This window comes from Crocodylus siamensis, chromosome 4, assembly GCF_052110815.1.
Source record: "Crocodylus siamensis isolate JL-2025a chromosome 4, ASM5211081v1, whole genome shotgun sequence".
NCBI classification, from domain to species: domain Eukaryota; kingdom Metazoa; phylum Chordata; order Crocodylia; family Crocodylidae; genus Crocodylus; species Crocodylus siamensis.
Genome location: NC_143398.1, coordinates 198851582 through 198874960, shown reverse-complemented (window position 1 = coordinate 198874960; position 23379 = coordinate 198851582). Strand labels below are relative to the sequence as shown.

Sequence of the window (23379 nt, the reverse complement as noted above, 5' to 3'; positions counted from 1 at the left end):
TCATGCAGAAACTTCCCACAGGGAATTGCTAACAACATTCCTGGACTAGAATTCTGTCTCCAATACACAGATAATATAAAATTACACTCATGCCATCTGTTTGAATGGCACTGGGCTCGCTAAAGATGTGGCACTCTGGATTTGACATCATCTTGCAGCCAGCCAAATATAGGTTTAGAAAGTCAACTAACAGAATACAAGTAACAACTCCTTCTTATTAAATGTCCTCCTAGTGGACAGCCATACCAAATAATACTCAAATACTAAAACATAAAGAAAGCACTATCTTTTTATTCCACAGGAGCAGGAACTATACAGTAAGCACTGCACATCAGGACTCCAGTTCTCACTGAGACTTTTAGGCAAAACAAATGCAAACATAGATTGAGGCACTTTTCCAACCAGGTCCTAAAAGGGCAGACTTGCCATGGCTGAATGAACTAGTACTTGAATTTATTGATCTGCTCCCATATGTTCCAGAATGTCAGCATCTATTTTTAAAAAGTCTGTTTCCTGTCTATACAGCTACAAGATATCACCACTGAAGTTTTAACCAGGATAAAACAACACAAAAAACAAAACAAGAAACACAAATATATCCCAAAATGCAATGGTGCAAAACAGGCCAGTTGCACCAGTGCCACAGAACTACAGTGGGAGAAGGAGGTTTGCATTGGGAAAAAAGCAGCATAAATAAGTCCTTAATATGGTAAGTGATACACATCTGCTAAGCTGGCAGGGAATCTTGAACAACAGCTCTGAGATGCAAAATGCCCCAGGCATGTCAACTGATACTGAATTTAAAAAACAACTGATATTAAATACTAAATTTCACTGCTGCTTGGGTAAGAAGAGGAAGAGAATCATACTGTGGGAACTTGTATTCTCATCTGCAAGCTAACTGAGAAGGAATGCAGTGCAGCCAGCACACTTTGTTATATTATAAATATTCCCAAGTGTCACCACACGTCGGCAACTCAAATAGAAAAGCACTACTGCTCACCTGGCTGCATAACTTTTCCTACCAATGGTAAATAGTTACCTGGTCCTTCCAGAACAGGAATCAAAAACATTAACAGAGCATCAGATGTAAGTCTTGAATTGGTGTCGCCTGTACTACACTTGTTTGGAATGTGACTGCAGGACTTCAGTCTATCACAGACTTTAGGCTAATGACTTTCATAAGTCACTAATGAAAAAAGAATTCACACACACACATAAATAAAGTCTAATAACATGCATGTATTTGAATGAAGTTATAATTGTGATGAACAGAAGACAGACCTCTAAAATGAACACTTTCTTCCAACAACAGCTTTTAGAAATGCCACCAGCTAATATTTGAAGCAAGACTGGAAGAGTATTTAATTTTTTCTGTAACCATTTAGTTTGGAAAACACTGAAAACATTATTTGGATCTCAAATGTAATCTATTTTTTCATTATTTTATTATTGAGTTGCACTTAAAAAACCCTGAGTTTACTGTTCTTATGATCAACCGTTTGGATACACTCTGAGAGTGAAGTAACAGAATGTTTAGCTGCATATTCAGCAGAGATAGCAATATGAAGCTATTAACCTTGAGAAAATGGTTTTCAAACTGAAGTTCTCTTGCAAGTATATCTTAACAGCACTATATCAATCTGTTCCAATCCATATAAAATCCAGATTTTGAAATAAAAATTTCTTAAATAATTAAATCTAACTAATGACAAAACTTGTTTAGAAGATCAAGAAATAAAGCCGCCATCAACTCTGAGATCATACTTGCATCTTTACCTATACGTACAGAAGTCATTCTCGATGTAATCATCACAAATTCTGGAATGATGGGATCAGTTTATTCAAGTCTCTCATTCCTTTTCCCTTCTATCCCTGTTAATGTGATCACCCCATAATTAGATTCCATATATGGAAAACTAACAAATTTATAATTGTCCACTTATACAATCTAATTGGCAGGTTGTGTTCAATTCAAAGTCACCTTGGATTTGCATAAATACAGTACTAGCAGTTAAACTGGATGAGCATTAAAAAGACTGATAACATATCAAACAAAAGCCAAGCTCAATTTTCCCATAAAAGCAAGATGTGTGTTTATAAGATGAGAGAATGAATAAGAAATGGACCAACACACGCCAGTGTCATTACTATATAAGCAATTTAAGAAGTCCACAGGTAACAAAGCCAGATCTTAAGCTGGGCAGATGGCATAAACCATTTGCCAAATCCCATCCACTGAAATAGCAAAGGCAAAGCTTAAGCCAAATTAAGCATGACAGCAAATTTGTGGGGGGGGGGGGGAAAAAAACAGCCTGTGCTCAGCTGTTTGCACCTCATACAGGCCTTACTTAGAATGCTTAGCAACTATAATAGCAGCCTTGAAAGTGATAAGCCACGGGCAATGTAACTGCCCACTGTATAAACTGGGTATTTTCTTATTACCAAGCAAGTCTGCTATATTGACTTTAACTGTACGACAAACAAATGAACAAACAAACAACTTACTGTCTCCACATACGCAGTATACTCTGTTTAAATGCATAGCCTCAGGATTAAAAGACAGGCTACGTACATATCCAGACAGGGCTGTTTGGGTGGGGAGGAGCGGGGATGAATTGGGGTGACCACCCCAGGCCCTACACTTCGGAGAGCCCCGCAGAGCACAGTGACACGGCATGGCGATTCTGTGCTGCCACTGGCTTCACTTCTGGCCGCTTGGCACTCCCTCGCCCCCAAATCCACCGCTGAATCTGGTGCATCTGGCCAGTTGCCACTGCCCCCCACCCCCTCCATCTGCCGCTGGCTTCCTTATGTCTGGGGGCATGGGCCCCACACAGGCTGATTTGCCCCAGGACCTGCACCCTGTTCAGATCATTTCTGTATCCAGAACATGCACTTATTCATATAACACTGTAATTACACAGCACTATCAATGTGGTAGTATTAAACACACTAACACTAACAGCTAGTTAGTATTAACTAACTAGCTCCTTTCATTTTCAAGGCTTCAAGAAGTAAGTTTCATTGGTGCTATTACAAGCTTTGAAAAATGAAAGGAGATAGTCACCACGAAACTAATTAACTCCTGTCATTTTTAAGACTTCTAATAGCAGCCTTTTGACAGCTACTTCCCATTACGTGTTTTGTGTGCAGTTAAAGTACTATTAGTTAAGAAGTATACTGTTATAGTTGCACTTCACATACAGTTTGCAAAGTGCACTTCAGTTGCAGAGTAAATACGAAGTCTGAAAGATCTCTACACTTAACCAAGATGTAGATTACCAGTGCTTGTTATAATATCAACAGGCAAATTGAGACCGGCATTTTTGTACAGTGAAATGAATTAAGCACCAATCAGGTACATATATAAGGAGCTCACTGTATTTATTATCATTTGACAGAATGATGAGAAGCACAGAATGACTACTATACAATAGGCATGTCTACATGTGCACTTTACTGCAGAGTTGACTAATTACCTCTGTGGTAAAGTGTCACAGTCTACCTGTGCACCCATGTTAGGGAACAGTAAACTAATCAACTCCATCATAGGACAGTAGCACCTGAAATGAGTATTATCCTATGGCAGAGTGTTTATGCATGCTCAAACATGAGTAGACTGTGACCAGGGCTGGCTGAGGCACAAGGATGCTACAGTGTGGGAGATGCATGCTGGCTAGCCTTGTGCTGCAGCACGTTATGTTCCAGCCAGCCCCTTTGCCACCCAATGCTGCCACCCAGAGCCTGGGACTGACCACTTAGGTTCCCTGTTCCAGGTCAGCTGCTTCTGAGCACAGTGTCTTCATGTGGGCCCGGGATCATCCCAGGCACATACAAAGGCACTGCACCTGGGAGCATCTGACTCCAGTGCAAACTGCACTGAAGTTTATCAGGGCATATTAATAGCTTGTGTAGACACACACAGTAAGACTAAAATGCTGCAATTATTTAGCTTAGGGAAAGTACTGTATTTTCTCATATACAGCAAACCCCCCACCCCCTCCAAACTGAGGTGCATTATTTAAGCAGAGAAGCTGTTTTCTTTGCTGGAAGTGAAGCAGCGAGTGAGATGTTGGCAGCATCTTGATGAGGCTTGCGATAAGGAAACATTTTATTTACTAGAACGTACATAAAGAACTACTTACAGTAAAGTAGTTAAATCTTGCTCTGCCCTCTGCAAGGGTCCGGGGTCTAACCTTGTGTGACAGAGTAAGTGCCGCTGGAAACACAGAGCATCCAGGGAGTATGCCATACCAGAAAGTTTCTGATGTCACATTTCTTGGGAGTAATTGCTCCTAGGAAGGAATGCCCCCATAATGTGTCCATGTCATGTAGCCACAACTCTTAAAAAAATCTTTTTGTCCTACATTCTGCCTTCCAAAAAGCATTTGTGTGTTTTATTTGGGGGGTGTGTTATATGTGAGAAAATATGATATGAACAAAGGATTTAACTGAATAGCCAAAAATGAAAGGGAGTGTGTGGAAAGAAGGAAAGCTAGGCTCTCTCATTTATCTTTTCTCCTAAAATAAAACCAAATGCATACATAACAAAACTGAAACAATTTTAAACTGGTAAGAGGATTTTTGTTACACATATACCATGTGGCAACATCATGTTATAAAGTTATACTTTATACAGTAAATGTATCCAGCCAATTCAGATGGGATTAAAAAAAAATTAGAAATTTTATTTCAAGGTAATTCCATAGTATTCCATATCACTGCAGGTATCCATATGAAAGGTCACACTACAATCTGAATATTTTCCTTATTGGTGCAACTAACATCTAAAATAACTAAGAGAAATTTTAAAACATTTCCCTGTTAGTCAGTTTACTTTGTACTTTTCAGAACACTCTTGGTATGTACACCATGTTTTCTAGCACTCTAATCACTTCCATTTCTCTCCAACATAAGTACTCCCTGCAACCAGTGCTGCCAAGTCTCATAAGAAAAAAAGTGGTACTGCCTTTAAAAACCAAGTCCAACCCATTTCAAAGAGAGGGGAGTAGGGGTGCTTAATCAACCTGCAATTCTCAAAAAATTAAAGCGACTCCTAAAAAAACAAACAAAAAAAAACCAAGCCCACTTCCACTTACTATAAGCTGACTTGATAACACTGTCTGCAACCTATATGCCTCTTAAAAAGCTACAACCTAATCTAGACACAGTACTCTAGTCTAGAACTTGTATTAAATAGAGTGAAAGAACTAGTGACTTACATGCAACAGACTTTGTTAATACCTTTAACATGCCATTCGTATAAGTGTACCGATATGTCAGTCCATATTGTACTGTCACTGATAAAAGGAAAATTGGCATTATTGGCAATTCGTTTTGGCTGATATAGCTGATAATGTTGTTGATAAATGGTGCTTGCATGCATGCAGCTGCAGCATGCACACAGCCAGCACGGCAGCTTGCATATCAACGCCTGGCTGGTGAGTCTATTGTTGGGGGGGGAGGGGTGGTGGGAGGGAACAGGTGTTGGGGGGAGCAGATCAAGGCCCCTGCAGTGAGGGATGGAGTGGAACAGCAGCAGGCACTGCTCAGCTGGGGCAGGGCAGGGAATGGGACAGAGCTGGGAGCGGCTCATCTGCAGGGCAGGGCTCTTGCCACTCAGCACACCCCCAGGGGAGGCATAGAGGGACGTGTGCCCCTGCATCTGTGCGCAGGGCAAGGGCGGGCTGTCACTGTGGGCTGGGACTGGGTGCAGCACTGGGCTCTTTCTGGCAGGGGGGTTGGGAGGAGAGGCTAGGAGGAAGGACTAAGGGGAGGTGGGGCTTCAGCCACCCCAAATTTTGCTGTAGCCCCCCCCATAGCTTCCCTTGCAGTACTGCCACTGCCCACCCTGAGCACAGCCCGGGCCCCAACCCACCCTAATACAACACACCGATCCAGGGGGCACATGACCCCCATGCCTCCCCTAGGGGTTCACCGAGTGGTGGGAGGCATCCCCCCACCCAGATAAGCCATTCGCAGCTCTGTTCCACACCCTGCCTCAGCAGTGCAGCCCACTGTACCTCTCCTCCCTCACCGTAGTGCCTCAATCTGCCTTCCCCATGTCCTTGCCCTTCCCCTGAACAGACTTACCAGCCAGATGCTGTTCTCTAAGCTGCCGGGCTGCATATCAGCAATCGGATCAGTATTGGCCAATTTGGCTTGTTAATAATTGGACGTTGGTATTGGCCCAAAAAAAATCTTCATTGGTGTACCCCTAGGTATTTGCTTCTTTTGCAAAAACAGCATATTGTTAACTAAAATTCAATTTAACAGTTCACTATAATCACCAGGTTCTTCTTTGGAGAACTGCAAACTATTCTATCTTCTCCCAATCTGTATATTTGATTATGTCTAAATGAAGTACTTTGCACATATTTTCTTGAATGTCACCTGGTTAGCTCTCTGATTTAATCAAGATCATTTTGAACCTTAATCCTATCTGCTATGTACCCAAATTAGAGTAATCTAGTAATATATAGTAAAAGCTGTGATGACCAGTATGAGTGGGGAATGCGGCATGCCAGTTATATAAAAATCCTGGTTACCTGAGCAGGGGCTTGGGGGCAGATGCAGAGCAGCAACAGTGCAGAGTGGTGGGTGGTAGCAGCGGCTGGTACGTGCAAGCTTCTCTTCCCTCCCCCTCTGCTTCCAGCAAGCCAGCCAAAAATTCCAGTTAATAGAAGTGCCGGTTACTAAGATGCTAGTTAACACAGATTTTACTCTATATAGCAAATGTGCATTCAGTTCCATTATTAGTGAAGATTCTCAACTAGCAATGACAGTACTTTGTTTGAACCTCACAGGCCATGATTAAACAGTACTAAACACAGGAAAAACAAAATGAATAATAAAAGTTACAGTACAGGTAACACATACAGAACTGATGCTTATAAGAATCACAGATTTCATAGGATTTCTAAGGTCAGAAGGGACCTACTTACATCGAGTCTGACCCCCTGCTCTGGGCAAGAACAAGCACTTGGGTCACGTAACCCCCGCCAGATGTTTGTCTAATCTCCTTTTGAACACCTCCAAGGTAAGGGAAAGCACCACCTCCCTTGGAAGCCAATTCCATATTTTGGCAGCCCTCACTATAAAGAATTTCTTCCTGATGTTCAATCTAAATCTACTCTCCTTGTTTATGGCCATTGTTTCTAGTAACCCCGAGGGGCACCCTTGTAAGCAGAGTATTTCCTATTCCCTGCTGACCCTCCCAATGGAGTTTGCAGACAGCCACAAGATCACCTCTCAGCTTTCTCTTGCAGAGGCTGAAGAGATTCAGGTCCCTCAATCTGTTTTCATAGGATCTTACTTGGAGGCCCTCAACCATATGTGCAGCCTTCCTCTGAACCCTTTCCAGGTTATCCACATCCCTCTTGAAGTGTGGTGCCCAAAACTGGATGCAGCACTCCAGCTGCGGCCTCACCAATGCCACATAGAGGGGAAGTATCACCTCCCTAGACCTGTTCGTGATGTACCTACTAATGCAAGAAAGCATGTGGTTAGTCTTACTTATTATGCTGTCACATTGGCGACTCATGTTCATTTTTGTGTCAACTATGACTCCAAGATTCCCTTCTACTGCCATGCTACTCAGAATGGTACTTCCCAGTCTACAGGTATAATGGTGATTCTCTCTCTCCAGGTGCAGCGTTTTGCATTTACCTTTGTTAAATTACGTCCTAATCTGATCTGCCCACTTCCCCAGTCTATCCAAATCCACCTGAATTCACTCACTTCCCTTTAGTGTGTTTACTGTATCCCATAGTTTGGTGCTGTCTGTGAATTTGGATAGTGTGCTTTGTACACCCTCATCCAAATCACTGTTGAAGATACTGAACAGTACTGTTCCAAGGACAGAGCTGGTTGGGGGACAGCACTGCCCACATCTCTCCAGGTAGAAACTGACCCACCCACCACCACTCTCTGGGTTTGTCTTATAAGCCAGTTTTCCACCCACCTGAACACCTTTTTAAAGTCCAAGTAAATTACATCTACCTCTACTTCTGCATCTAAGCACTTTGTGACCTGGTCATAAAAAGAGGCCTGGCTAGTCAGTCAGGATCTGCCTGCTATAAACCCATGCTGGCTGCCCCTTAACATTGCTTTACCCGCTGGCCCCCCACAAATGTGATCCTTTATGATTTTTTCTAAGGTCTTGCCAAGAATAGCGGTAAGGCTAACCAGCCTATAATTACCCGGGTTCTCCTTCTTCAGGATAGGGACCACACTGGCCCTTTTGCAGTCCTCTGGGACCTGTCCTGAGCGCCACTAGCACTCAAACAGTTGTGCCAGTGGTTTTGCTATGATACCAGCCAGTTCCTTTAGTACCCTTGGATGAAGCTCTTCAGGGCCTGCCAACTTAATTATGTCCAACCCCTCCAAGTGCCCCTTCACTAGGTCAGCACTGACTGTTGGTGGACTGGTATCTCTCTCACGCCAGACTAAAGTTTCATTGTGAGGTGTGTTTATATCGTGTCCAAGAACACAGATGCAAAGAAAGAAACATGAACATTTAAGAGTTGTTTGGTTATCAACTATAGCATTTATTCTTTCCTTCATGTTAGTCATAATTTTTATTCAAGTCTGGGTATGCTGTATTCATGTAGAGTAGAAGACAGACCCCTACATAATAAATTCACATAAAAACCCCATGTAGCTGGTAAAATGCAGACAGATTACCTGGGGTTATCAGATGGCAGGCAGGTTATAATGCAAATAACCTGTCTGTATTTTACTAGCTATATTCATTAGTTCAACACTCCTCCTCCCCCACCCCCATTAGTTCAACACTCCTCCTCCCCAACCTGTCTCTCACCTACTGTCTCCCAATTCCTCAGATCCTCACTGCAAAGCATTTGCATTTTCACAGACTTGCATTTCACATATTGGCTTCTATTCCACACAGGAGAGCACACAAACACCAACAGACTCTCTCTGTTGCCTGAAAAAGGGTGTTTGTGCCCAAAATCTTGCAAAGAACAATTTTTCCAACTATTTAATTTGTCTAAGAAAATATATCACAGCTACCCAAAGATCTTCTCTGCCTACGTCCTTAGACCAAAACAGCTATAACCAAAAACCCTAAGCCTTCAAAATACTTACATTCATTTGTGCCACTCTACTTTTCATCATTTTTTCAGCTTATTTGTCAAGTCCTGACTTTGTACTGAATTCAAAATGTGGGCCTCTTATCAAATATATTTAATCTGCAAAGCACAAAAGATAAAGCAAAACCTTTAACTAATGAAACGAGTGACTTTTAAGATTAAACTAGAACTGCAGACATGTTATGAGTTTTAGAGGTGCACTGATACATCGGTCCCATATCAGATCCACATTGATATAAGGAAAAACGACAGTATCGACAGTTGGCTTTTTTTGGCCGATGAGGCTGATAATGTGACCGATAAATACCCCATGCATGCGCACAGCTGCAGCACAGCCAGAAGCACAGTGTGGCATTGCGAAAAGCAGCTGGGTTCGGCTGGTAAGTCTGTTGTGGTGGAAGGGAGGGAGGGGGGAAGCAGTTTGAGGCGCTCACAGTGAGGTGGAGGGACTGACGCTGCAGCAGAGGCTGCACAGCTGGGGCAGTGCAGGGCATGGCACGAGATGGAACTGCGAGCAGCTCATTTGGGGAGCCACAGCTCTTGTGGCATGCACACCTGGAGGGCAGAGGGGGCATGTGCTCCCAGTTCTGCATGGGGCAAGGGTGGGCTGCTGCAGTGGGCTGGGGCTGCACGGGGCTATTCCCGGCAGGGGGTGGGCCAGGGTGCGCTTGGGACAGGCAGTGGTGCTGGGATGGGTTACAGTGAATTTTAGGGTGGCTGCAGCACCACCCCCCCATTGCCCCATGCCCAGCACTGCTGCCCCCAGTCCTGAGCACAGCCTGGCCCAGCCCCTCGCTGGGAAGAGCTCAGCGCAGGCCCAGCCCCAGCCTACCCTCACTCTACACACAGATCCAGGGGCATATTCCCCCATAATCTGCCAGGGTGTGCAGTGGCAGGAGCCGCTCCCCACCCCCCAATGAGCTGCTTGCAGCTCCATCCCGTGCCCCACCCCACCCTGGCTGGGCAGCACCTGCACCTGCCCCTGCCCCACTCACTCCCTCACCATAGAGGCCTTGCCTCCCCCACATGCCCCTTCCCACCCCTTCCACCACAACAGACTTACCAACCAGAGGCTGTTCTCCATGCCCAGCTGCATAGTGGCAACTGGATCAGCATTGATCAATATGGCTCGTTAAAAGTTAGCCATCAGTCAAAAAAAAATCTCTATCGGTGCAACCCAAATGAGTTTCTTAATATCTTACAAGAAACATCTCAGCAACGTGCAGCCTTATTATGTAAGAAAACTAAAAGTGAACTTAAGTCCCAGGGATTTTTAAAATAAGAAAAACAAGCATTATATCTGCCAAATTCTCGTAAAATAAGATTCATAATCCTGCAACAACACAAAAACGTATGTAAGCTTTTCTGAATTCAGTACTTTCTGACTTTAAGAACCTACAAATAGATGTAATGCTATAATTAACTTTTCATTGTAGAATAACCAGAATGATTAGAAAGATCTCAATTCCACTCCAAAACAAACATATTATTAATTTCCATTCTTTACACTCCCCACAAAGTACAGACAAGTTCTCAGTGCAAGGCCCCTTGCTGCAGTTTTTTCATGCTTCTGATTATACAAGTGACCAAGTTATTCCCTCAATGCTCTCATCAGAGCAAGGAATTACATTTTATTCAGTGGTGTCTTGATGTAAAAATCTCTGACAGCACTGCTGAAAAGTCAATAGCTCAAGATTTTCTCAACTGGTTTTCATTTCAGTATTTGTGTTTTCTGACAACATGCGACAGGTCACAAAAATTCATAACTGCTTTAAAAAAAAAAAAGGCTGAGGATGAAGACTGGTGGCTAATTCCAGAGAAAAACCCTTGCCTCCACCACTCTCCTTCTCCACTTGTCTTTTCTAGTCTTGGGATGTTTTCTGTACAGGACTGACGTGATTCATCTTTAAGTGAGAGTAACTAATACTATTTGTCTAATAGCCAGATGTGACCCAAGATGGCACTTGTGTTCCCACCAGCTATATACCTCCTTTCTGACACTAATGATCTACCTGACCAGGAAGGAGGCTCTGGTACGGAGGACCCCCCAAGGATTATGGGGCTGTTTTCCTGTCTCTGGTCTTTTTACGTCTCCAGGCAGAGTTTCACTGGACAGTGCCCACTGGGTCCTGGGACTCATTAAACCAGTAAGCAGTGTCCAGTGTGTTCTGCTTGGTGTCTCCCTCATTGCTTTCATTTTGAACCTCCGACCTTCACTCCCATCTCTGTTTTGTCTTCTATTTGTCTCACAAATTCAGTTAACGCATACACAGGCTCCTCTACTAAGGAGGCTCGGCACCATTGCTCGGTGGGCATAAAACCCATGTTCCCAATATGTCTCGAATAAGCCCATCTCTGACAGGAGTGATTTATCTGACCAGGAAGGAGGCTCTGGCTGACCCCCAGGGATTGCAGGGCTGTTTTCCTGTTCCTGATCTGTTCATGCCTCCTGGCAGTTTCACTGGGCAGCATCCCCTGGCTCCTTGGACTTGTTCAAGGGCCAGCGGGCACTGTCTGGTACACTCTGCTCAGCCCCCCCACCCCCCGAGCTCGATTTAAACCTGCAACCTCCCCACCCGCCTGTTTGCTCTTCAGATGCCCCTCGAAGCAGCAGACATGTTTGGAGCAACCTCCCCTCACCAGCCTCCCGGGCCGCAGGGGCTGCTGCAAGTCACAGGGGCTCGAGTCTGCCTTAAGGGCGACACTGAAGAAGGCACGAGTCGGGGGCCTGCCGGGCTCGGAGGGAAGGAGGGGGCCCGGCCGCAGCCAGGCAGAGCAGAATGAGGCGGAGCAGAGGAGAGCAGGCCGCAGCGGCGACCCCAGGGTCGGACGCGACCTCCGGCCCCGGCGTCCCCAGAGGCCGCCGCGGCCGATGCCAGCGCCGACGAAACCAGACCCGCAGGCCCTCGCCGCGCAGCGATACTCACCGCCGCCATCGCACCGGAAAAAATGTCACTTCCGCTGCGTGACATCACTAACCTGTACTTCCTGGCGGAGCTCTAGCTTCAGGCCCCGAAGCGAAACACGAGAAAACAGAAACGGGAAGAGCCCGCCCAATGGGGGAGGCACGTTCTTACGTCACAACATGGCGGCTCCCGCAGGCTAGGGGGAGGAGGGGCCACTGGGCGAAAACTACATTTCCCAGCATGCAGGACGCGCGGCTTCGTCTGGGGCTGTGCGCTGCGGGCCGTGCGGGTCGGCCGGGCTAGCTAGTCTGGGCATGCGTCGTGCCGTCTGGCGTGGGGAGTATCGGCTCTCCCGGGGCGGGGCCTGCCTAGCCACGTGCTACTTCCCGGGAAGAGGAGGGGAACGTTGCTCCATCCTCGTCCCTGCTCTTGGGGGGACTTCACTTTCCAAGGTAGTGGTTACCAGGGGGGGTCACTGGGAGTCTCCGAGGGTGCCCAGAGCTTCCCTAGTTGGGGATCTGGAAGTACAGCTCTGTATATCACCCCTTGGTACCTTTCCATGTCCTTTCCACTAGAGGTGCAGCCATACATCAGTCCTAGACTGCGCTCTTTCCCCACCGTGTTAGCACAGCCAGGCCTGCAAACATGACCTGCAACATAAGCCAAGCGTAAAACCCCTCGTGGCCTGCCCTGGGCTTTTTGAGTTCTGTGTAAAGATTATAAGAATATCATCATCATCATCAAAATGGCTTTATTATTTTTCCACAGTCCAAAAGCAAGTGAAAACTCTGAGCTGGTGCTTTCTGAGCCTGGCTTGAATCTAACGGTGGGCAGCCTAGAGTCTAACAAGGCTGAGAACCCCAGTTTAGGGTTTATCCATCCAGAGGAGTCAGCTGCACAGCATTTCTCAACCCGTGGGTGGCAAGAATATATGAAAGGGTAATGAACAAATTTCAAAAATGGATTGTCCTTCAAAGGTGAAAAATGGGAAACAGTAGCTTTTCCCTTGCAGGCTGCCAGAGCTCAAGCTTGCAAAGGGCTGCTTGGGGCCCCCCATGCCCCACACACTGGGGGTGGGGGGGACATCAGGTTGGGTGTATGGGGCACTGGGTTGGGACTGGCTATCAATGTTTACAAATGGGTCCTGGTACAAAACAGTTGAGAACTACCAAACAGGATAGCTCTTGTTTTGGCATCACCACCATGGCAATGCTGTAATAGCCATTCCAGGCTATCTCCCTGGAAAGGGATGCTTTAGTTTGGGATAAAAGTCATTTTTATTTTGGAGATAAGCACACTTCCTACGTGAAGGAATTTCTTGGAGCTATCGTAGAACATTATTGCACAATTTCCCACAATAGATAAACCCACTGATGTGGGGAAGAAATAGATCGGACAGGTAGAAACAGCTGCCATTCTGCATTCATAAAAGAAATTATAGCGTGGTTTCCCTGCTTTACCTGAGTCAGGCTAGGGTGTTAGGTCCATGTTGTGTCAGGGTTGATGGTAGTCTTATGTAGTGTTTAGATTATGGTAGTGTTGGATGGTTTGCAAAGGGATGATCCTGCCTCAGGCAGGGGGATGGACTACATGACTTCTGGAGGTCCCTTTCAGCCCTGCTTCCCTATGACTATAAATTATTTAGTATAAAAACATAAACTGGTCTGGCTGTCTTCAGGCACTTCAGCTCAACTCTGTCAGAAAATATATGTGTGTGTGCATGTGACTATGTCACAGAAGATGGGGCACAGGCAGCACCGTCCCTAGGGGTTCCCAGGGACAGGAAAACAAGCCGTATCAGCAATCTGATTACTGATATGCAGCCCAGCAGCTTGGAGAGCAGCATTCAGCTGGTACTCTGTTGGAAAGGGGCAAGGGGAGAGGGAAGGAGCATGGGGGGGGGTAGGCTGAGTCCTGTTGTGAGGGAGTGAGTGGGGCTGGGGCAGGGCAGGCACTATACAGCTGGGGTGGGGCAGGATACAGGATGGTGCTGCAAGCAGCTCATCTGGGAGGTGTGGGGAGGAGGGAAGGCTCCTCCTGAGATTGGCCCTTGCCACCCGGGATGTGGGGGAGCCGAAAGAAGTGCTGGCCGTGCCCCCTTGAGATTGATGCCGGCTGGGGAGTGGGGGTGCTGAGAGAAGTGCCAGTAGGTACTTAAGTTTTTGCTGCTGGCTCTTCCAGGGTCAGTGATTGGCTGCTGGTGGGACATCACCCTCCCACCCCTCCGTTGGTAACTGGCCACTGGGGAACCCTTCCCCCCCAGTCAGTAATCAGCTGGTGGTGCCCCGCCAGATTCAGGAGACACCAGTCGCCCATGCCCCCAGCCCTTTCCCCCACAACAGACTTACCAATCTGACACTGCTGTCCTCCCTGCTGGGCTGTGCTCCTGGCCCACCTGCATGTTGCGCTGTGGCTACACGCATACACGGAGCGTTTATCAGCCACATTATCAACCACATCAGCCAAAAAAAGCCAATTGCTGATAATGTAAATTTTCCTTCTTTGGTGACAATACAATATAGGACTGAGGTATCAGTGCACCTCTAGTGGAAAGGACATGGCAAGGTATAAAGGAGTGATATATAGAGCTGTGCTTCCAGATCTCCAAGTAGGGAAGCTCTGGGAGAGAGGGAAACAAGAAAATAGGTAAGGAGGTAGGATAAAGGCAAGTGACAAAGGGTTCACAAAATAGGCAGAAAAGGGCCTGTGTGGGAAGGAAAGGGGGGTATAGCAGAGCAAGCAGGACAGAAGAAGGGGCTAGAAAGTAGCAGGAGATGGAAGTAGTGGTCAGGATAGCAGAGGCATAGAAAATTATGGTGTACTTATGTACATACCAGATACAGTCATAAGTCATTTAACAGCATGATACAATGCAAGTTCCAAATTCTTTCTTGTTAAGTTTATTTCATCTTTCACTGTCTTACCATGTACTTTGTAACTTAAGTGCACTCCTGTTAACTATAAAAGCGCGCTCCTCTTAACTGCATACTCACTCTAAAGCAGTATGCAGTTAACAGGAGTGACAGATATGACATTACACTTAAGACATGATTAGCTAGTTAAATCAGATCTTAAGTAGTAACCTGGCCACATGTTCAGTCAATTAATGGCATAATAAAATAAGGAATAAGCCAAAATATGCACAATAACCTTCTGGCTGGTTCTTATGGACATTAATTGAATGTGTGGCCAGTGTTCCCAGCCTCTGGAGCCTTTCGAGACTCCAGTGCATTCCAGAGGCTGGGAACTCTGATCAGATGACCAGGGCTCCCAGCTGCAAGACTGCCAAGCCCCACATTGAGGTTCCCAGTGGGAGGAGCATGGGGAGCCAAGTTCGCTACTTGGTGGTGCAGGGAGAGCCCAGGATCAGGTTCCCTGTGCATCAGCAATATGATGCAATGGGGTGTGATGCAATAGGATCCCACGATCATGCCTTCTGCACTTATGGCATGGCAGGAAGTGTAATTGTTGGGATCTCACACCAAATACCATGGTGCCTTTAATTTAACATTTGTTGGGGGCCTAGTCCAAAGGAGGGCTACGCATATGATCAGAGGTCTGAAGAGCAGGCCATACAAGGAGAGGTTGAAAGATATGAGACTGTTCAGCCTGAAGAAGAGAAGACTTAGAGGGGACTTGGTAGCAACCTATAAGCATCTAAGGGGTGCACATCAGGCCCTGGAGAGCAACTGTTCACCAAGGCCCCCCAGTGGAAGAAATAACAGTCATTAACTCCTAGAAGATTGCTTGTCAAGGACAGTCAGTGATGTAGTGATAGCAGTTCCCGAAATGGGTAAGAGAAACTTTGAAAATACGAGGCATTGATCAGTTTGGGGATTGTTTACGCTACAACACTGACTGTGCCAGGTACTTAAGGAGAATTCATACAGTGCTGTGGTATTAGCAGCCTGCAACTAACTAGTGCCTCTCTCCTAATACCTTTGTTTCAGGGCTCCTATTAGAAGCCTTGAGAATGAGGAACTCTTCTATATGTGTCTCTACTACATTAAATGAGCCATGTTTACTTTAAGATCAAGTAAATGCATAGCCTTTTTTCTATCCTAAGGCTATACTTCTTCATGGAGTAAAATATAGTCATGTAAAAATGATACAAAATAGACTCAGAAGCACAGACCTGCAAAAGCTCAAGACGGGGTGTAGGCAACAATGTTCAGGGAACCACTAAGAGGATCTGAGGAGAACCAAAACAAGCATGGAGGGAGGTACAGGCAGCTGAAAAAACATGAAGGGTGTGGACCTGAGAGCCAAGGAGGTGTACAGGGAAATAAAGAAGGATGGATGTGGTGTTCACTATCAGGTGTTTAAACACAGTAGAAAGGTATTTTTCCCCTGAAACTCTCTGGTTACTTTGACCATATCAGTAATACAAAGAAGCCCCATGTAGCTTAAATGTCCCCAGGGGAACTTCTTTCTAGTGTAGAGTTGTTTCAGGTACTGACTTAGTAAAAAAATAGTTACCCACCAAAAAGAAGGTTGGCAAAAGTGTTTAACTTTAATTTTGTATTCTGTTATAGTCCCTATTATCATATTGTCTCCTTTAATATATTCATCATTAAAAGACGCTTATGAGGTAGGTAAGTTTTATCATCCCTGTTTTACAGATGGAGACAGAAACTTCAGTGAGCTGCCCAAGGACACTCAAGAAATCTGCAGTGGATCAAGGAAGTGAAACTATGTCTCTCAGTACTTATGACGTAATCCGTTGGCCCATGCTTCCTGCCTGCTGGTAAAATAAAACAACAAATGACTTTCCTTGAATACAATAGCTAAAACCTGTCCTGAGTAACAAAAATCAGGGGCTGGAACATACAACTGTCAAATGCAAGCTTTCCTAGCTTCCAAGTACCTTCTTCCCTGAAAGCTCAGTCAGATAGGTATGCTGTGTTGCTAATTAGTATGTTCACTTGAACTCAGTAAGGTGTACTTTAATTGCTGTAATTCAGAATGCCTGCAGAAGCAGTAAATAGGGAAACATAACACCTACCTCAAGGGAAAACAATGCATTTTGCTGATAAAGCAATGTGCAAGTTTAGAGTAAGAATGCTCTGCATTGCACTTTGTATTTCTAAGGTGGCAGAGTAAACACAAAATATGCAGGGAGCATAATGCCAGTGAAGAACTATTTTTTAGACTGATGTGCAACAATAAGATATTAAAAAAGAAACATCAAATTCTGTTTAAATTAAATGGTTTGACATGAGCCATTCCTTTTATTTCCTTTCCTTTTACTCCTTTGGCTCCATTCTTGAAAAAGATCCCACTTGGATGGAAGGGTCTGTTACACAGATCTGATGGCAGGAGGAAAAATGTACTGGAGTCTGCAGGGGCCCATGCAGCTGCAAGTGTTCATCAGATACAGTGCATTGCAGGATCACTGGTAATGTTTCTAGAAGTCAGAAGCTTTCTAGTTGTATTGTGATAAGTACCATGAAAGAAAGCATTTAGATACTAAAATTACTATTATTTTCCTTGCATACTGAAGTTACATATGCAGTGCTTATTATACATAAAAGAACATTAAAGGACATCCTGCATTGCATCTGTGTCATGCTTGTGGTGCTGCCATGGAAAATGCCTCTCCTCAACCTGCTCTTGCACTATACATGCCAGCCAACTCCTGGAAATGACACAATTTAGCTGCCTGAGAGCTGCGCCAAACCCATGTAAATAAGCTTATCTAAAGACAGAGTTCCCAGACTCTGTGATAAGTGATACCGGACTTATCATATCATAGAATCATAGAAGTAGGGTCGGAAGGGACCTTGTAGATCTTCAAGTCTGACCCCCCGCCCGAGCAGGAGAAACACTGGGCTCAAATGACTCCAGCCAGGTAGGCATCAAGCCTCTTCTTAAAGACCCCTAGGGTAGGAGCCAGCACCACTTCCCTTGGCTTACTCAGGGCCACTCAAAGGCAACTACATAGCTGCATTTTTGAGTAGTTAGCATGAATGGAGTGGGGGTTAGCAGAGCCAAGAATGCTTCACAGCAGCAGTGTAGACCTATCCTAAGAATGCAAAGTGAAGTAATCACACATTAGAAAATATCAGAATTGGACAACCTTAATTCTGTCCATGTGGGTGTATTATGATAGTTATCAGAATGTTTTTCCACAGAACATGTGCTTCATTCAATGAACAATTTCCTAGTTGTTTACAGAAAAAACCAAGAACTCACCTTAAAAGTACTATTGCATGTGTTGGTAATGATACCTGCTGCAAAGTCAGTAAGGTTTAAAAATGGGACCAGATCCTGAATACAGATTTCTGTTTGAGATAGTGGGTTACTCCATTAGCTGAAAATAGCAGCGGATTCTAAGCACACCAGCTACTTTCCCAATGGGTGACACAATTAACTATTAGCAGCAGAAGACCGGGGATCAGAGTGCCTGAATTCTGTTTCTGGCTCTGGGAGGGGAGTATAGGTCAGATTTAGACCCTCAGGTGATACAAGTATAGGAGGACTCTGGTCCATTACCATTGTTCCTAGGTTAGTTGTACTTATTAAGAACTAGATGAGATTTGGTTTTGCTGTACTATTTAGGGATCTGTAGTCTAGCAGAAATAGCCATATTCAACCCCTCAGATGTTTAATTTTTCTACAAAATATGGTGGTATTTGCCAGCTCCCAAGTTCTTCCCCAATAATAAGAACTGTGAAAGTTGATACTCATTAGGAAGAGGAGTGACAAGGCAGCTGTGGAGTCCTCAGACAAGCACACTCTTCCCTAGGCTGAAGGGAATTTGGTGGGCTAGTCCAAGCAGCACCACTATTTACCCCAACTGGCGTGGCACTGGCATTTGGCAACCAGTCAGACCCAGAGTACCTGCAAAAGAATTGGTGCTTCCTTGAGTAACCATGAATTACAGCAGAGAGCTACACATCTGTCAGTGCCCTATGTTGCCTGCTTCATAGTGTTCATTCTGGTAACTAATGAAGTTACAGACTTGGTACTGACAACACTATGATATAAAGAAAAACAAATGTAGATGATTAAGCATTGGAATAGGCTACTTACAGAAGCTGTGGACTTTCTAACTCTGGAAATTTTTAAGAAAAGGTTAGACAGATACCTGACTGGGATGGTTTAAGTCAGGGTTGATCCTAATCCTATGGCTATTGAGCTTCTATCAAACTGAGAAAATATTCAATTGTACAATTGTTTCTGATGTTGAACTTTTGTTACTTAGGGTTTGCCTGGCAATGGACGTGGGCCTTCAATGGCAGTTTTGCTCAAACGGGTGTTGAAATCAGAGGCATAACAAGACAGCTTCAGTGCTGGCTGCTGTAATGCTGATGGCTTCAGCATGGCAGCTGCTTTTGCATCCTCTCCCAAAGGCAGCACCTGGGACTGCTGTCCTTGTTCCTAGCCCCCAGATACTGAAATACTGAGGTTATCATTTACAGTACAAAACTCATAATTTATAATGATTGTATTCTTCATATAAAAACAAATTCCCTGATGTTGAAGTGGAACTCAGTGATCTATCTTGTGCTGGCTGGCTGAGAGAGGGTTGGTAAAAGAGGAAAGATTGTTTCAGAACTGGGGTTCATTGTAGGAAGAAGGATGGCTTTAAGCCAGGGTTTGGCAACTGCCAGCACATGTGCTAGAGCATAGCATGTGAGGCCATTTTGCTTGGCATGCCACATCTGGCTGGGCTCTGGGCAGCTGTTGCTAGCCACAGAGCCCAGGCTGTTTGCAGCAGGTGGCCAGGAGGCTGCCATGGCAGGCAGCAGCTGTCCGGAGCCTGGCTAACTGTTGGAGACAGTTGGGAGACTGCAAACAGCTGTACCAGGATCCAGAGTCCTGGCATCAGCTCAATGGCAGTGGCAGCTGCATTCATGTCCCAGAGCGAACAGTGGGGAAGGGGATAGGGCAGCATAACTCCAGCCCTCCCCCGCCAGACACCCAGAGGCAGGCATGTACCTGCTGCCAGCAATGAAGATCAGATCTCTCACAGCCCCCCCACGACGTGCCCCCTGCATGCCAAGTCAAGGTGTGGGGCAAGGTTGAGGTGTTTTGGCATTCTGGCGAAAAATGTTGCCAACCTCTGCTTTAGGCTGTGTTTGCATTTCCCCTCTGTGGCTATTTTTGAAGTGAAGGATCCTGTGTGTGAAAGGAAACCTTGGCCACAGGCCAGATATCATGGCTCCACATGCTAGGTATGGCCCCTGGACCAGAGGCTGAGCACCCCTGGTATAGAATCTATTCTAGTACATATCCTCTCAGGGTCCTATACTGGGATCCCAAATGTGTTAGCAGGTTTACAGTTTTCCTCTCTTTTTTTATTTTTCTCCTCTCTTTCTTTTAAGAGAAAAATATTTCTAGCCTTTGTTGTTATGGAGATAACCTAAAGTGATTGAGTAATTTCTGTCAGAATCAATATCTCTTTTAGGTGTGCACACTGCTTATCTCATTCCAACCTGCTCCAATATAAGATCTAATTTAAAGAACACTTCTCTGAGTAGAGGACTGACACTAGAAAAGAATGGTTTTGTAATCCCTCCATAGAAGAAAGGCTCAGCAAAGTACCATTACTACCAGATGTGCAGGATTCATTGAATGAGCTCTCTTGCAATGACTCATTGAGGTTACAGTTTGAAAGTGGAGATAGTTGCTAGTTTTAGCATATAATAAAATGCAAGTATACAGTTCTATTTCATGGGCTATCAGAATACCACAGTTTACTTCCTTGGATTTGTATGAAACAAGATTTTCACAATGGTTTCAGGGCAAAAAAAATCCCGAGTATTCTGAGTGTTGAGAACAAACTACTTTTGTGTCAGATAAGTGTCATGTTAAAATCAAAGCTGATCTATGACTCCAGATGTCACTCCAGGGACATGAAAGGTAACAAGAAGGGTTTCTACAAGTATTTCAGTAACAAGAGGAAGATCAAGGAAAGTGTGGGTCCATTACTGAATGGGGGAGGCAACCTAGTGATAGGTAAGGTGGAAAAGGCTGAAGTACTCAGTGCCTTTTTTACCTCAGTCTTCACAGGCAAGGTCAGTTCCCACACTACTTCACTGGGCAAAACAGTTTGGGAAGAAGGTGAGCAGCCAGTGGCAACAGAACAGGTTAGGGACTATTTAGAGAAACTGGACTTGTACAAGTCCTTGGGGCTAGATGGGATACACCCGAGGGTGCTGAGGGAGTTTGCCAATGTGATTGCGGAGCCACTGGCCATCATCTTTGAAAACTCAGGGCCACTGGGAGAGGTCCCAAGTAACTGGAAATGGGCATAATGCCCATCTTTAAGAAAGGGAAGAAGGAGGATCCAGGGAACTACAGAACAGTCAGCCTTATCTCAGTCTCTGGAAAAAAGTCATGGAGCAGGTCCTCAAGAAATTTATTTCTAAACACTTGGAGAAGAAGGTGATTAGGAACAGTCAGCATGGATTCACCAAGGGCAAGTCATGTGTGATCAACCTAATTGCCTTCTATGAGGAGATGACTGGCTCTCTGGATGCAGGGAGACCAGTGGATGTGGTATACCTTGTCTTTAACAAGGTTTTTGATATGGTCTCCCACAGCACTCCTGCAAGCAAGGTAAGAGAGTATGTGTTGGATGAATGGACTGTAAGGTGGAGAGAAAGCTGGCTGGATCGTCATGCTCAGAGCATAGTAATCAATGGCTCAATGTTTAGTTGGCAGCTGGTTTCGAGTGGAGTGCCCCAGGGTTTGGTTCTGGGGCTGGTTTTGTTTAGTATTTTCATCAGTGACCTGGAAGATGGGACAGAGTGCACCCTCAGCAAGTTTGCAGATGATGCCAGTTTTGGGGGATTAGTAGATATGCTGGAGGATAGGGCTAGGAATCAGAGAGACTTGGACAAATTGGAGGATTGGGCCAAAAGAAATCTCATGAAGTTCAACAAGGACAAATGCAAAGTCCTGCACTTAGGATGGAACAATCCCATGCAGTGGTACAGGCTGGAGACTGACTGGCAAAGCAGCACCTCTGCAGAAAAGGACCTGGGAGTTACAGTGGACAATAAGCTGAATATGAGCCAACAGAGTGCCCTTGTTGTCAAGAAGACTGATGGCATACCGGGCTGCATTAGTAGGATTGCTGCCAGCAAATCGAGAGAAGTGATTATTCCCCTCTATTCAGCACTGGTGAGATCACATCTGGAGTACTGTGTCCAGTTTTGGCCTTCCCCCACTACAGAAAGGATGTGGGCAATTGGAGATTCCAGTGGAGGGCAATACAAATGGTGGCGGGGCGGGGGGGCGCTGGGGCACATAACTTCTGAGGAGAGGCTGAGGGAACTGGACTTATTTAGGCTTCAGAAGAGAAGACTGAGGTGGGATTTGATAGCAGCCTTCAACTACCTGAAAGGTGATTCCAAAGAGGATGTAGTTAGACTGGTATCAGTGGTGGCAGGTGACAGAACAAGGACCAATGGTCTCAAGTTGCAGTAAGGGAAGTTTAGGTTAGATATTAGGAAGAACTTTCTCACTAGGAGGGCAGTAAAGCACTGGAACAGGTTACGCAGAAAGGTGGTGGAAGCTCCATCTTTGAAGAGAAACTTTGGGTGGGATGGTCTAATTGGGGGTGATCCTGCTTTGAGTAGGGGACTGGACTTGACATCCTGAGGTCCCTTCCAACCCTAATTTTCCATGATTTTATGATTCTGTGATAGCTATAATGACGAGTAAGATGTGCCTGTATAAATATGATTCTTGGGTAACATAAAATGCAGGTGATAAAGTCTTATCTAAAGATACTTATGAGATACAAAACATCATTATGAAGGATAGAGGATTTTGGAAAGGTAGTATTATTAACAGCCAAAAGTGTCATCCTGTCTTAAGAATTTAGGAAACTCCTCTCCAAGATAGTGCTGCCTTTTCACTACTTACATCCGTACTGAATTTGGCTGATACTTTTGCATGGGAACCTATTTAATGAGGATATAACCTAGTCAAAGCCTAACCTTTTTTGATTTAAAATAATCTACTGAAAGAGACCAATAAGGTGCAGTACCTGGGAGACATTTCAGAAAGGCCTTTAATAATTCTGGAAAATTTAATCCAATTTATTCTTAAATAAAGTTTGATGTAGACTATTCAGAGAAAAAAAAAAGCAGCATACATTTTTATTGGTTCCATAGGGGTTGGTGGTTAAGTTTTAATAGTTATTCATATTTTTTCAGAATGTGTCATGATTATGTTAATAGTAAATACAATATACAATATTTCACACTATTTAATTGTTGGAAAAGCTGCTGAGGGCTCAGTCATGTAAACTGGCACAATACCATTGAAGTTGCTTTCATTTATCCTAGTAAAGAGTGCCACTTCACACGTGAAAAAATGCTGGAACTATAAAAACCACT

The 23379-nt window shown here is 44.8% G+C and overlaps 1 protein-coding gene and 1 long non-coding RNA gene across 3 annotated transcripts in view; one reads left to right on the top strand and one right to left on the bottom strand.

Moving 5' to 3' along the window:
• CWC22 (CWC22 spliceosome associated protein) overlaps positions 1-12072 on the bottom strand; it is a 77046-nt gene extending 64974 nt beyond the window's left edge. Inside the window, exon 1 of one of the 2 annotated variants that reach the window (XM_090045310.1) lies at positions 12044-12072. In XM_090045310.1, the coding sequence (XP_089901436.1) occupies positions 12044-12052 (9 nt within the window). In that variant the 5' untranslated portion in view covers positions 12053-12072. Of the gene's footprint in view, positions 1-9111; positions 9216-12043 lie in introns of those variants that run through there. The other variant, XM_090045309.1, reaches the window with a different exon arrangement.
• A 53-nt stretch (positions 12073-12125) lies between these two features.
• Positions 12126-17838, top strand: LOC149867405 (uncharacterized). Its single transcript, XR_016441628.1, has 3 exons — positions 12126-12474; positions 16645-16769; positions 17298-17838. It is a non-coding gene; the product is annotated as an uncharacterized LOC149867405 (long non-coding RNA).
• The last annotated feature ends 5541 nt before the right edge of the window (positions 17839-23379 follow it).